At 42.0% G+C, this 15,326-nt stretch overlaps 1 protein-coding gene across 1 annotated transcript in view; it reads left to right on the plus strand.

Moving 5' to 3' along the window:
* The window catches only part of PTPN4 (protein tyrosine phosphatase non-receptor type 4), a 215,620-nt gene that overhangs the window by 21,957 nt on the left and 178,337 nt on the right, over nucleotides 1-15,326 (plus strand). The window contains exons 2-3 of the mRNA XM_081095457.1: nucleotides 5,928-6,080; nucleotides 11,000-11,154. Of these exons, the coding sequence (XP_080951583.1) occupies nucleotides 6,035-6,080; nucleotides 11,000-11,154 (201 nt within the window). The 5' untranslated portion in view covers nucleotides 5,928-6,034. The remainder of the gene's footprint in view (nucleotides 1-5,927; nucleotides 6,081-10,999; nucleotides 11,155-15,326) is intronic.

The raw sequence follows: 15,326 nt of genomic DNA on the forward strand, positions 1-15,326 counted from the left end.
ATAGTTGGCTTTGAAAAGAACACTCAAAAGAATATTTTTGCATGAGAAAGTAGAAATTTCATTATATTGCTGTGGCAATAATAGTATTGCCTTTGAGATTAGACAGATCTGGATTCACATGCTACTTGATCACTTTTGCCTGTGTAACCTTAAACTAGCTGCTATCTGTATAAGAAACCAGGCTTATTAACATGACGAAGAAAAATGGCCAAAATATTCATTATGTTAAGTTGAATTGAATCTAGTTATATAGCCAGCAGATTATGAACCAGAACATCAAAATTGTCTCTAAATATTTTGCCTCTTAAGTGTTTTGGCCATATGTTTTTAACAACTTTATTGAGGTAAAGTAGTATGTAATAAACTGTATATATTTAAAGTATAATATTTGATAAGTTTTGACATATTTATACCTCTATAAAACTACTACCACAATCAGTGTAATGAACATATTCATTACTCCCCCAAATTTTCTTGTGTTCCAGTGTAATTGTTTCCTACTCTCATCCTGCCTGGTCTACTATTTATCACCAAAGTTTAGTTTGTATTTTCTAGAATTTTATATAAATGGAATCATATAGTATGTACTTTCTTTTTTGATTCAGCTTTCAGCATAGTTATTTTGAGATTTATGTTGTTGCATGTAACACCAGCTCTATTTTATTAACTACTCATTCTATTTATGTACAACATCTGAATAAATCCATTACCAGTTAATAGACACTTGTTTTGTTCTCAGTTTTCAACTATAGCAAAATTTCTGTGATCATTCATGTACAAGTCTTTATATGGACATATGCATTTGTTACCTAGAAATGGAATGGATAGCTCATAAAGTTGGAATAAGTTCAAATTTGTAAGAAAGTACCAAACTGTTTTCCAAGATTGTTGTAACATTTTATATTCCCACCAGCAATGAATGAGAGATCCATTTTTACCTGGTCCTTGCCACATTTGGTATTGTCACTATTTTTAAAATTTTAGCCATTGTGATAGGTATGTAGTGATACCATATTATGGTTTTACTTTGCATGTACCTTCAGTCTAGTAATGTTGAGCTTTTTTGCTATGTGGATATTTGCCATCCTTTTATCTTTGGTGAAGTATCTGTTCAAAGCTCTTGTTTGTGGTTTGTTTTGTTTTTCCTTATTCCTGAGTTTTGGAAGTTCTTTATATATTCTGGATAAAAATCCTTTATCAGATATATGCTCCCGCCCTCTGGCTAGTTTTATATTATTTTAACAGTGTCTTTTGAAAAGCAGATGTTTCATTTTGGTGAATGCTAGCATATCAATTTATTCTTTTAAGGATTGTGCTGATGGCAATGTTTCTGAGAAATACTTGCCTAATCCAAGGCCACCAAGGATTTCTCCTGTGTTTTCTTTAAGAAGTTTTATTGTTTTAGGTTCTACATAATCTGTGATTTACTTTAGTTAATTTTTGCATATGGTGCAAGGTGTGGATTGAAGTTCCTATTTTTTTGCAAATGGTATGTTGAAATGACTATCCTTTCTGTACTAAATTGCCTTTATATCTTTGTCCATATTTTTATAATTTGAATATCATTCATGTTCAGCTCTTCTTACTTAACATAATTTGTATAAATTTTTAATATTAGCAGCGTGGGGGAGGCGTGCGCCATTCATGCACGAGTTGAGGATGGGAGAGTTGTAAGGGGTCGATCTCAGCGAATGTACCTCAATCGATTGAGGACGTTTTTAGCAAAGGCCAGCTTAGGAGTACCCTAATTAAGTTAATAACAGTGTACCTACTTATATAGTTTAAGTTTAAAATATTTGGCTCTCAAAAGAAATTTCAATTGTACTGTTGATATTTGGCTCTGTTGACTAATGAGTTTGCTGACCACTGTCTAGTAGATCCATCATAAGCAAGAGTGGAATTTGCACAGAGATCATCATATGTTGCTGCATTTTTTTGTATATTTCTTTCTGTCTCATGAATGCATGTTGGTGTAGTAATACTACTGTGAAAGATGTATTAGTTTTCTATTGTATAACTAGAGGCCCGGTGCAGAAAAATTTGTGCACTCGGGGTGAAGGGGGTGGTCCCTCAGCCTGGCCTGTGCCCTCTCGCAGTCTGGGACCCCTCGGGAGATAACCACCTGCTGGCTTAGGCCTGCTTCCGGGTGGCAGAGGGCAGGCCCAATCCCTAGGTGCAGCCCCTGGTCGGGCTCAGAGCAGGGCCGATTGGGGAGTTGGGGCGCCTCTCCCTGTCATGCACAGAGCAGGGCGGATTGGGAGGTTGCGATGCCACCCTCAGTCACGCTCAGGGTAGGGCCGATTGGGGGGTTGGGGCACCCCCCCTGTCACACTCAAGGCAGGGTTGATGGGGAGGTTGCGGCGCCACTGCCTGTCACGCACAGAGCAGGGCCAATACGGGGGTTGGGGCGCTGCCCCATGTCACACACAGAGCAGGGCCCATCAGGGGGTTGAGGAGCTCCCCCCTGTCACTCAGAGAGTAGGGCCGATAGGGGAGTTGGGGCACCGCCCCCTGTCACGCACAGAGCAGGGCCCATCAGGGGGTTGGGGCGCTGCCCTCTATCACCAACAGAGCAGGGCCGATCAGGGGGTTGGGACGCCACCACTCTCACACTCAGGGCAGGGCCGATGGGGAGGTTATGGCTCTACCCTATCACACACAAGCAGGGCCCATGGGAGGGGTGGGGGTTGTGGCGCCACCCTCTATCACCCACAGAGTAGGGCCGATCAGGGGGTTGGGGCACCGCCACTCTCACACTCAGGGCAGGGCCGATGGGGAGGTTATGGCTCTACCCTGTCACACACAGAGCAGGGCCCGTGGGGAGGGGGGTTGGGGCGCCGCACCCTGTCACACACAGAGCCGCAGGGCGATCAGAGGTTGGGGAGCTCCCCTGTATCAGGCACAGAGCAGGACTGATCAGGAGGTTGGGGCGCCTTCCCCTGTCATGAACAGAGCAGGGCGGATAGGGAGGTTGTGGCCCTACCCCCTGTCACACACAGAGCCGCAGGGCGATCAGGGGGTTTGGGCGCTGCCCCCTGTCATGCTGATCCCGGTGCTGGGAGGCCTCGCGGCTCTGCTGATCCTGGTGCTGGGAGGCATATTACCCTTTTACTATATAGGATAGAGGCCTGGTGCATGGGTGGGGCTGGCTGGGCTGGCTGATTTGCCCTGAAGGGTGTCCTGGATCAGGGTGGGGGTCCCCACTGGGGTGCCTGGCCAGCCTGGGTGAGGGGATGATGGCTGTTTGCAGCTTGTCACACACCATTCAGGGTGGGGGTCCCCACTGGGGTGCCTGGCCAGTCTGGGTGAGGGGCTGAGGGCTGTTTTCAGGCTGGCGGGTGACGGAAGCTCCCAACCGCTCCTTTTTTTCTTTTTTCTTTTTTTTAAATTCTGAGCCAGCTTAGCTCTGAGGCTCCAGCTCTTAGGCCTCCGCTGCTGAAAGTAGGTAATCGAAACAATGTATAACTCCAGCTCTGATTCCACCTCTGAGATCCCAGCTCGCTGAAAGCTGGTTTCTGGGGTTTTGTTTACCTTCTATATTCGTTACAGTGTTTTTTAAACTGCAGGCTCAGAGGCCTGCAGCGGCAGGCGGGGAATGTTGGTTTCCTCCGTCACCGAAGCAAGCAAGCCCCATGTTAGTTTCAAGCTGCCTGGCTGCCGGCCGCCATCTTGGCTGACAGTTAATTTGCATATCTCCCTGATTAGCCAATGGGAAGGGTAGCGGTTGTATGCCAATTACCATGTTTCTCTTTTATTAGATTAGATAAGTTACCACAGATTTGGCAGAATAAAGCAGCACATTTATTTTCTTCCGGTATCATGGGTCAGTAGTATGGGTACAGCTTTGTTTTGGGTCTCACAAAGTTACAAACTACATGTTAACTGGACTTCAGGAGCTTGAGGTTCTCTTCCAAAACATGTTATTGTTGACAAGTACAATCAACTGTGGGGCTGAGGTCTTCAGTTCTTTGCTGGCTGTCAGTGGTTACCTGCACTTCCTTGCCACATGGTTCTGTCCTAGTCCCTCTCACAACATGGCGGATCATGTCTTTAAAGCCAGCGCCAGAATTTTTTCACTTCAGGAAGGACCTAGTCTTTCTTTTAAGGGTTTTCACCTGATTAAGTCAGGGCCACCAAGGTTAGTCTCTCTCTTTTTTTAAAATATATTTTTAATGATTTCAGAGAGGAAGGGAGAGGGAGAGATAGAAACATCAAGTTTTAAATCTATTTTTATTTATTCCTTCTTTGTGTTCTTCCTTTCTTTATGTAGATATGAGTTTAGACCTATATTATTTTCCTTTTCTCTAATGAACTTTAAAACTATCTTGCAAGCCAAGTCCACTGGAAACAAATTCTCTTTCTCTTTTTGTCTGAGAAAATCTTTATTTCTCCTTTGAAAGGTAATTTTTCAGGATACAGAATTCTAGGTTGGTAGGTTTTTTTCCTCCCCTCAACATTTTAAGTGTTTTACTCCACTCTCTTCTTGCTTGCATGGTTAAGAAGTTAGATGTAATTATTTGTTCTCTGTAGGTAAGGTGCTTCTTTTCCTCTGGCTTCTTTCAGGATTTTTTTTTTTTTTAGTTTTTGATTTTCTGTAGCTTAAAAATTATATGCATAGATGTGGGTTTTTTTTTTGTTTTATAGAAATTCTCAGTCATTATTGATTTATTTCTGTTCTTTTTTCTCTTCTTCCGGTATCCCCATTATATGTATGTTATACCTTTTGTAGTTGTCCCACAGTCCTTGGATATTCTTCTGTGTGTTTTTTCCAGTCTTTGTTTTCTCTGATTTTCATTTTTTTGAGGATTCTATTGATACATTTTCTAGCTCAGAGATTCTTTACTTTGCTGTAAGCCTATCAAAGGCATTATTTATATCTGTTGTTTTTTTTTCCCTGTAACATTTCTTTTTGGTTCATTCTTACGGTTTCTATCTCTATGCTTACATTGTTCATCTATTCTTGCTGTCTACCTTATCAATTAGAGCCCTTAGCATATTAATTATAGTTGTTTTAAATTCCATGTCTAATAATTCCAACTTTCCATGTCTGATGCTTGCTCTGTCTCTTCACAGTGTGTTTTTTATCTTTTGGTATGCCTTATAAATTTTTCTTGATAGGTAGATATGATATTTTGCTAAAAGGAACTGCTATTAATAGGGCCTTAGTAATGTGGTGGTAAGGTTGGGGTAAGGGAAACATTTTTTCCCCAGGACAGGGAATGTCCAGCCCACAGGCCATGACCTGAGAAATCATTTGGTCTGGCCCTGCCAAGACATTAGGGGTGAGTTAATTAAATGTTTGACCAAATGTAGCAGGCTAATTTTTAAGTTGATAATTTTGTATGGCCGTGAACGATGTTGTAAATATCCAAATGGCCTTTGGCAGGAAAAAAGTTCCCCGCCCCTGCTTTAGTCCTATGATTTGCTCTTAGTATTTTAGTGAACTTATGCCTCTGTACTGAGAACTTCACAGGCGTTTTCATTTTTTTTCTCTCCACCTAGGTGGGACAGCATGGCTAGAGTAGGCTGGGTTGGCTATTTTCTTTGTCCCAGGTCCCTTAGGCTCTGGTTAACTAGTTTCTTTTGAGGGTAGTTAAGAAGGACTGAATGCTCTGGTCACCCCATCCCACCCAACCTGCGGCAAGCCCAAGAGTATTTTCCTCTAATATTTACTATGGGAATCTGGTTGAGTTCCTGGAGGTAAATCTCACAGTATTATGGGAGCCTTCCAATAACTGGGTCCCCCTGGAGTTTTTATTTATTTGTCATTATTTTTAATCCTCACCCGAGGACATGCTTTAAAGAGAGGAAGGGAGAGAGAGAAACATTGATGGATTGCCTTTCATGTGCTCCCCAAACAGGATGAAACCCACAACCCAGGTATGTGCCCTGACCGGGAATCTAACTAGTAACCTTTTGGTACACAGGATGATGCTCAATCAACTGAGCCACTCCGGCCAGCCCAACTCTTAAGAATTGTCCACATTGAGTCTCCAGCAATTCATCAGTTACAGTTCAGGCTTTCCTACTACTCATGCATTGGCTCCTATGGCAGTTTCTGCTTGTGTGTCTCTACTCTGGTAAGTTGTGACTCTTCATATATGCCTGTCTCTCAAGCTTATGGATTTTAAACTTTGAATCCTTGAATTTTGGAAAATGTCTTTAGTTTTATTCTTTCACATTGTTAAACAATGGTCATTGACTCCATTGCAACGCCAGAAGGAATCCCCAATTTGGAATGTGGTGAAGAAGTACACTATTCAGTGCAAAACAATTCAATTTTTATACAGCATGGCTGTGACAGCAGCGTGATTGGAACAGCTTAGTTGTGATACAGCATGGCTGTGAAGCAGCCCTAGGACTAGCCATTCCTGGGGCCAGGCCTTTCTCTGGCTAGATAGCTCAACTCTGCTCCTCACTGATCTGCTCTGCTTCCTGCCTGTCTGCTTTGGCTTGCTTTGGTGTGCTCTGCTCTGTTCAGGTGAGACATCTTTGGTGTTTCAGCTCAGCTGGGTAACTGCAGTCTTTGGTGGAAAGGGAAAGTATGTTCTTAGAGCCAGAGGGGAGCTGGCTTATATGGACAGAAGTCCCTGTCCCTGGTCCCTGATTGGTTGGTATGTTCTCTTTCACAACAGGTTTCCAAATCTTCAAAGTTTGATTGGTCCAAAAGACATTGTCCTGATTGGTCAGAATAGAGCTACTCTGGATGGTTGCAGCTGTGCAGGTTTGATTGGATGGGGAAAGCCTTAGTCCTTTTGGTTAAATAGGATTCCCGGAACTCCTTTGTAAGGGTTGGCTTAGGTGGCAGAAACACACTGCAGCCAGGCAGTTCAGTACAGAGGCAGGGAGTTTAGTGCAGTCTTCTCCCTGAAGTGCAGTTTGTGTGAGTCGTCCCTCTGTAGAAATCGCTGCTGGGCTCTGGGCTCTGTTTTTGTCTTTGTTGTTGTTTTTAAGTTTGAGCCCAGTTAACCACCAGGAGCCCTTCTTAGTAGATGTCTTCTTTCGGAGGGTCCACAATACAAATTCTAATTTGGGGGGTATATACTTCTGTGTTTCAAATACAGTAAAGACTCAATATAACAGACTAATTCAGGCAAGTGGGTGTCTGTTATATAATTAAGTAGGTTTTCCAAAAGCATATGTTAAAAAATTGACAAATTAGTTTACCTATTTTTGCTTATGTAGACATGTTTGTGTAATTAAAATTATGTATGTATGAAAATTTTAATTTCATAGAAAAGCTTTCTATATGTATTACAGTAATTTTAAATTTATACTGAATAGGTGTAGTAAGTACATGCATTTACCAGTCACCACAAGTAAACAAATGCACAGGACTGGGGCATGTGGCTGGGGTATGGCTTAACACATATAAGGACATCAGCCAGCTGGCATGTGTTAAAACTACTGCAGAACGTCACACCATGGGACAACAGAGCCAATTACCATGGGAAATGTGGTGTAATCATTCACTGAACATTGTTTACCAGCGGTGACTCTTTAATTTAAATATGTAAGCTATAATTGTACATATCTGATATTTATTTATATCATTGAAATTACTAGTGTTTTTCCCAACATATGGCCTATTTGCTAAAATTTGTTAAAAATAACGAGAAAACCTGTTAAGTTACTTATAAGCAAAGCTTGATTGGGTGTTAATTTTTCACATATGACATACAGACCGGAAATTTTGTCCATTAAGTCCAAAGTCTGTTAAATCAAACTCTGTAAAATTGAGGGTTTACTGTAATTTTCTTTCAAACTTTGAAGCTACATCTTCATTGTTTTGTAATATCAAATGCTGCTTATATTGGTGTGATACCTGTTCTTCTGTAGGAATATACTTTTTCCCTCTTGGGTTACAAGTTGAGATGCAAAGATCTGTAGTCTTAAGTTTTTGTTTTTGTGTTAAGAATAAGAGTAATCTGAAAAACCAAGATGGCGGCATAGGTAAACACCGGAAATTACTGCCTCGCACAACCACTTCAAAAATACAAGTAAAAGACAAAATGGACATCATCCAGAACCACAGGAAGGCTGGCTGAGTGGGAATTCTACAACTAGAAGGAAAGAGAAAAGCACACTGAGACTCAGAGGAGCTGCGGAAGTAAAGTGCAGAGGTACGGAGGCTCGAGCATGCGAGGAAAGAGGCTGGCAACGGAGGACGCTGGTGTCTTTTTCAATCGGGAGGGAGTCTCAAGCTCCCGACTGCTCTGAACTCCAGTTCCGGGCGAGTCTCTGGGGACCCAGACTCATACGGGGAGAAACTGGACTGTCTAGCATCGGTTGGAACTCCAGGGCGGCTTTCTCTCAGAGGTGCTTGCAGCGATTACCAGGAAAGTGATTTGCGGGGATTCTTAGGGTAGGACTGAGGAGCAGCCATAGCTGCTTGCTCCACCCTGTTAATCCCCTGAGACCCTGCCCCACCCAAGCTGTGCACAGAGGCTTTTGCATATGAAAGGCCTGGCCTTTTGCAATCTGAAAATTACCTAACAAACTGCAGCTGGGTCAGAGAGACATAGAACTTCCAGAAGAAGGCCCAAGACCCCACAGCAGCTTTCATTGCTTCACAGCTGGGCTTCACCTGGTCACCTCCAAACCCCAAAGAAGAGGAATCTGCAGATCTCTCCATAGCTCCTGCTGTGTAGCCTCAGGCAGAGGCTAAATTAGCACCTCCTTAGAGATCCAAGAGACTGTGGATCAGCGTGGGACCATCCAGATTACAACTCCTCAGACCCATAAGGGACACACTCAGGGGCAGACTCAGCGAGCCCCACTGAAGCAAGTCTTGCCCCAGAAGGGTGTCTCCAGCACAGAAGTTCTCCCACTGCAGACACAGCTGATTCTCACAGCCAATTCGCCTGGAGGTCAATTCCTCCCAGTGATACCTATAACAATCAAGGCCTAAGTACAAAAAGACTCACAAAGGGGTGCACCAAGAGTGTCCACCTCAGGTAATTGGGGAGGCTGAGCCACTGTGCCCTATAGGACACCTAGCACAGAAAGCCACTCTATCAACACAAGGAAGCATAAAAAATGCAGAGACAAAGAAACAGGTCACAAATGACAGAAATGGAGGAAAGCAAACTACTGGATATAGAGTTCAAAACCACACTTATAAGGTTTTTCAAGAATTTTCTAGAAACCACAGATAAATTTAGTGAGACGCTCAAGAAATCTAGTGAGACCCTTGAGGTTATGAAAAAGGACCAACTAGAAATTAAGCATACACTGACTGAAATAAAGAATATTATACAGAGTTCCAACAGCAGACTAGAGGATTGCAAGAATCAAGTCAAAGATTTGAAATACGAAGAAGCAAAAAAACACCCAACCGAAAAAACAAAAAGAAAAAAGAATCCAAAAATATGAACATAGCGTAAGGAGCCTCTGGGACAACTTCAAACATACCAACATCCGAATTACGGGGGTGCCAGAAGAAGAGAGAGAGCAAGATACTGAAAACCTATTTGAAGAAAGAATGACAGAAAACTTCCCCTACCTGGTGAAAGAAATAGACTTACAAGTCCAGGAAGCGCAGAGAACCCCAAACAAAAGGAATCCAAAGAGGACCACACCAAGACACATCATAATTAAAAGAGCAAAAGACAAAGAATCTTAAAAGCAGCAAGAGAAAGACAGTCAGTTACCTACAAGGGAGTACCCATACGACTGTCAATTGATTTCTCAACAGAAACTATGCAGGCCAGAAGGGAGTGGCAAGAAATATTCAAAGTGATGAATACCAAGAACCTACAACCAAGATTACTTTATCCAGCAAAGCTATCATTCAGAATAGAAGGTCAGATAAAGAGCTTCACAGATAAGAAAAGCTAAAGGAGTTCATCACCACCAAACCAGTATTATATGAAATGCTGAAAGGTATCCTTTAAGAAGAGGAAGAAGCAAAAGGTAAAGATACAAATTTTGAACAACAAATACCAACAAGTGAATCTAAAAATCAAGTGAAAACTAATCTGATGAAAAGAATAAACTGGTGAATATAATAGAATTGGGCATAGAAAGGGAGTGGACTGACTATTTTTGGGGGGGAAGAGGCATGGGGGGGTGCGGGAAGAGACTGGGCAAAAATCATACACCTATGGATGAGGACAGTGGCAGGGGTGGGGGGCAGAGGGTGGGGTGGGAACTGGGTGGAGGGGAGCTATGGGGGGGAAAAAGAGGAACAACTGTAATAATCTGAACAATAAAGAATTAATTTTAAAAAAAGAGTAAGAGTAATCCTATTAGAATTAGTTTGAATTTGAGGATTGTTAAAATGAAGGGCATTGTATTTAAAAAAAACACACAACTCCATGTTTCCTTTTAGTCTTATGCGCTTAATAAAGGGAGGAGCCCATCAGAGTTAAATAATCTTCCCTCCGCCCTAACAGGTTTGGCTCAGTGGATAGAGCGTCGGACTTCGGACTCAAGGGTCCCAGGTTCGATTCCGGTCAAGGGCATGTACCTTGGCTGCAGGTACATCCCCAGTGGGGGGCGTGCAGGAGGCGGCTGATCTATGTTTCTCACTTGTCGATGTTTCTAGCTCTCTATCCCTCTCCCTTCCTCTCTGTAAAAATATATTTAAAAAAAAAAATCTCCCCTCCTGTTGCCAATTTGCAGTGTTTTTAATACTTGCATCAATGAGTACTATTCAACTTCCTGAAGTAGCAAATTCTTTTTCCCTCTTTTGACTACTAAATTTATATGTTTTGAATTGGAATATTATTCCCTGAACAATATTTCTGTTTTCTCAGTGGAACAGTTAAAAATAAACCTTTTTCTAGGTAGGTTGTAATTTTAGTTTAGATAGTGAACTATATGTATGGTATCTTCTTTTATACTTACAAATTCTTATCTGGTTGTTTCAAAATTTATAACTGGTTTTTACCTAAGTGGTAATTGAAAAATACATAGTAAATTTGTGTTTTAAATAAACTACTCTGAATCTTGAACTGTTTTATTCAGTGACTGTTTCTTTTTTTTCCCCACTTAGACCTTGTGTGGACAGTAATGACCTCACGTTTCCGTTTGCCTGCTGGCAGAACCTACAATGTACGAGCATCAGAGTTGGCCCGAGATAGACAGCATACAGAGGTGGATTGCAACATTTTTCTTCTGGATAACACTGTACAAGTTTTCAAAGTTAGTGTAAGTATTTTATATCGTTCTCTTTTAAAAATTATATCTGGTTATAATTAAAATTGGTTAATTATAGTAAAGGTTAAAACTCTTATTCAATGAAGAACAGTCATTGTAGTGCAGGTTTGTAACTATCAAGTACAAGTTCTGATTCAAACTAGGTCTTTAAAAAAGTTGACAAATCAGCAGTGCATTATGATTAATTAGTGGAGCAGATCAATAGTATGTGGGTAGTTTTTATAAATGTGCCTGAAAGAAATTTATTCTCCTAAATAACTTATACATTTTCATTTTAATCTTACTTGTACTGCCTGTGAATAAAACCTTTGCTAAACAGAGATAAATAATAGCCCTGATATTATCTGAGTCTTGTCTGGGATATTTATTCAACAAATAATTTGTTCATCTTATTTGTGTATAGCTTAATATGTTCAACATTATTTGTGAGTTTCACCCATGTGGTGTGTTAACAGTAGTTGGTCATTTTCATTGCTGTATTATAGTACTCGTTGTAATATGAATATACTGTAATTTACTTGTCCATTGATTTATTACCATTTGTCAAATTTACTGTTGGTGTTTATTTGGATTGTTTCCACTTTGGTCTCTTATCAGTAACGTGCTGGTGAATATTCTTGTGTATGTCTTGATATATATATATATATATATATATACTAGGGGCCCGGTGCACGAAATTCGTGCACTGGGTGTGTGTGGGGGGGGGGGGAGTGTCCCTCAGCCCAGCCTGCCCCCTCTCACATACTGGGAGCCCTCAGGCGTTGACCCCCATCACCCTCCGATCGCCTGATCGGCCCCTTGCCCAGGCCTGACGCCTCCGCCAGAGGTGTCAGGCTTGGACAGGGGACCCCCATCTCCCCCCCGATCACTGGCTCTGGCCCCCGCCCAGGCCTGAGGCCTCTGGCCCAGGAATCATGCCTGGGCAGGGGACCCCCATCTCCCTCTGATCGCTTGCTCCACCCCCCGCCCAAGCCTTACGCTTTTGACCCAGGCTTCAGGCCTGGGCAAGGGGACCATCATATCCCCCCAATCCCCGGCTCCGCCCCCCACCCAGGCCTGATGCCTCAGCCAAAGGAGTTGACCCTCATCACCCTCCGATCACCAATCACCGGATCGGCCCCTTGACCAGGCCTGAGGCCTCCGGCAGAGGTGTCAGGCCTGGGCAGGGGACCCCCAGCTCCCCGCGGTTGCAGGCTCCGCCCCTGCCCAGGCCTAACGCCTCTGGCCTAGGCGTCTGGCCCCGGCAGCGGGGACCTGCAGTGGCAGCCGGGGGCGCCGCGATTGTGGGCTTCGCTTTAGGCCCAGGCAAGGGACCCCTAGCTCCTGGGACTGCCAGCTTCGACCGTGCCCAGCTCCCATCGCTGGCTCCACCCCTACTTCCTGCTATCACTGGCCAGGGCGGCAAAGGTGCCTGATTCTCCGATCATGGCTGGGGGGCAGGGCAAAGGCGGTGCCCTTCCCCCCAGCTCTTAGCTCCCCCCTGGGTTTCCGATCACTGTCAGTGGCAGGGGGCTTCTTCCTGCTTTCCCTTTCGCCTCCCTGCATTGTGCCTACATATGCAAATTAGCTGCCATCTTGTTGGCAGTTAACTGCCAATCATAGTTGGCAGTTAATTTGCATATAGCCCTGATTAGCCAATGAAAACGGTATCGCCGTACGCCAATTACCATTTTTCTCTTTTATTAGTGTAGATGATTCAAATATTGCTTTTAACCCATTTTCTCTACTTCTGGACTATAATATATGCTAGACTGTTTTCAGTGCACCTCATCATATCTAATGTATATTCTATTTTTTGTTTTTAATTACTCTTTGTTTTTAACAGCTATTAATGTTGTCTTTGAGGTAATTCTGTTTTTTTTTTCTTATTCTGCTGTTAAACCAATTCCATATTATATTTTTGTTCTAGTTCTAGAAATGTCTTTATGATCACTTTTATTGATTTTAACTTCTTTGAAATATTCCATATTTTAATCCATTTTCTCTATTCTAGTCTTTAATATCTTAGTCATAGTTATTTTGAAGTCCTTATATACTAAAACCAATATGTAGATTACTCTTTCTTTTGACTGCTTTGTTTCTTGATTTCAGACACTTTTTCAATTTCACATATCTACTAACTTAGCAGTGTGTGATGGATATTGTGTGTGTAATGTAGAGTAGCACTTGTCATTTGTCGATTTGTTGATGATAGTCATTCTGACAGGTGTGAGGTGGTACCTCATTGTTGTTTTTATTTGCATCTCTCGGATAATTAGTGACTTGGAGCATGTTTTCATATGTCTCTCAGCCTTCTATATGTCCTCTTTTGAAAATTATCTGTTTAGGTCATTTGCCCATTTTTGTTTGACAACAGGATTGTTTATCTTCTTTTTGTTAAGTTGTATGAGTTCCCTGTAGATTTTGGAGATTAAACCCTTATCAGAGATAACATTGGCAAATATGTTCTCTCATGCAGTGGGCTTTCTTGTTGTTTTGTGGATGGTTTCTTTTGTTGTGCAGAAGCTTTTTAGTTTGATGTCGTCCCATTTGTTTATTTTCTCTTTAGTTTCCAGTGCCCTAGGAGCTGTATCGGTGAAGATATTGCTTCAGCATATGTCTGAGATTTTGCTGCCTGTGGATTCCTCTAATATTTTTATGGTTTCCTGTCTTACGTTTAAGTCCTTTATCCATTTTGAGTTTATTTTTGTGTATGGTGTAAGTTGGCGGTCTAGTTTCATTTTTTTCGCATGTATCTGACCAAATTTCCCAACCCCATTTATTGAAGAGACTGTCTTGACTCCATTGTATGCTCTTGCCTCCTTTGTCAAATATTAATTGCGCATAATGGCTTGGGCGATTTCTGGGTTGTCTGTTCTGATTCATTGATCTGTATGTGTGTTCTTGTGCCAGTACCAGGCAGTTTTGAGAACACTGGTTTTGTAGTATAGCTTGATATCTGTTATTGTGATCCCTCCAACTTTGTTCTTCTTTCTGAAGATCGCTGCAGCTATGCGGGGTCTTTTTTTATTCCAGATGAATTTTTGGAGAGTTTGTTCTAGGTTTTTGAAGTATGCTGTTGGTATTTTAATAGGGATTGCATTGAATCTATAGATTGCTTTAGGTAGTATGGACATTTTAATGGTGTTGATTCTACCAATCCATGAACACGGTATATTCTTCCATTTGTTTATGTCTTCCTCTATCTCTTTTTTCAGCGTCCTGTAATTTTCTGAGTACAGGTCCTTTACCTCCTTGGTTAAATTTATTCCTAGGTATCTTAATTTTTTTTTTTTAAGTAAATCTTTATGCTTCAGATTATTACATTTGTTCCTCTTTTTTTACCCGCATAGCTCCCCTCCACCCAGTTCCCACCCCACCCTCTGCCCTTACCCCCCCACTGTCCTCATCCATAGGTGCACAATTTTTGTCCAGTCTCTTCCCGCATCTCCCACACCCCTTTCCCCACCAAGAATAGTGAGTCCATTCCCTTTCTATGTCCCTGATTCTATTATAATCACCAGTTCATTCTGGTCATCAGATTATTTATTCACTTGATTCTTAGATTCACTTGTTGATAGATGCATATTTGTTCATAATTAGTATCTTTACCTTTTTCTTCTTCTTCCTCTTCTTTAAGGATACCTTTCAGCATTTCATATAATACTGGTTTGGTGGTGATGAACTCCTTTAGCTTTTCCTTATCTGTGAAGCTCTTTATCTGACCTTCAATTCTGAATGATAGCTTTGCTGGATAAAGTAATCTTGGTTGTAGGTTCTTCTTGGTATTCATCACTTTGAATATTTCTTGCCACTCCCTTCTGGCCTGCAAAGTTTCTCTTGAGAAATCAGCTGACAATTGTATGGGTATTCCCTTGTAGGTAACTGAGTTTCTTTCTCTTGCTGCTTTTAAGATTCTTTTTGTCTTTTGCTCTTGGCATTTTAATTATGATGTGTCTTGGTGTGGTCCTCTTGGGGTTCCTTTTGTTTGGGGTTCTCTGCGCTTGCTGGACTTGTAAGTCTATTTCTTTCACCAGGTAGGGGAAGTTTTCTGTCATTATTTCTTCAAATAGGTTTTCAATATCTTGGTCTCTCTCATCTTCTGGCACCCCTGTAATTCTGATGTTGGTACGCTTGAAGCTGTCCCAGAGGCTCCTTACACTATCTTCGTATTTTCGGATTCA

The sequence above is a fragment of the Myotis nattereri genome, assembly GCF_964212035.1.
Source record: "Myotis nattereri genome assembly, chromosome: 7".
Taxonomy (NCBI): domain Eukaryota; kingdom Metazoa; phylum Chordata; class Mammalia; order Chiroptera; family Vespertilionidae; genus Myotis; species Myotis nattereri.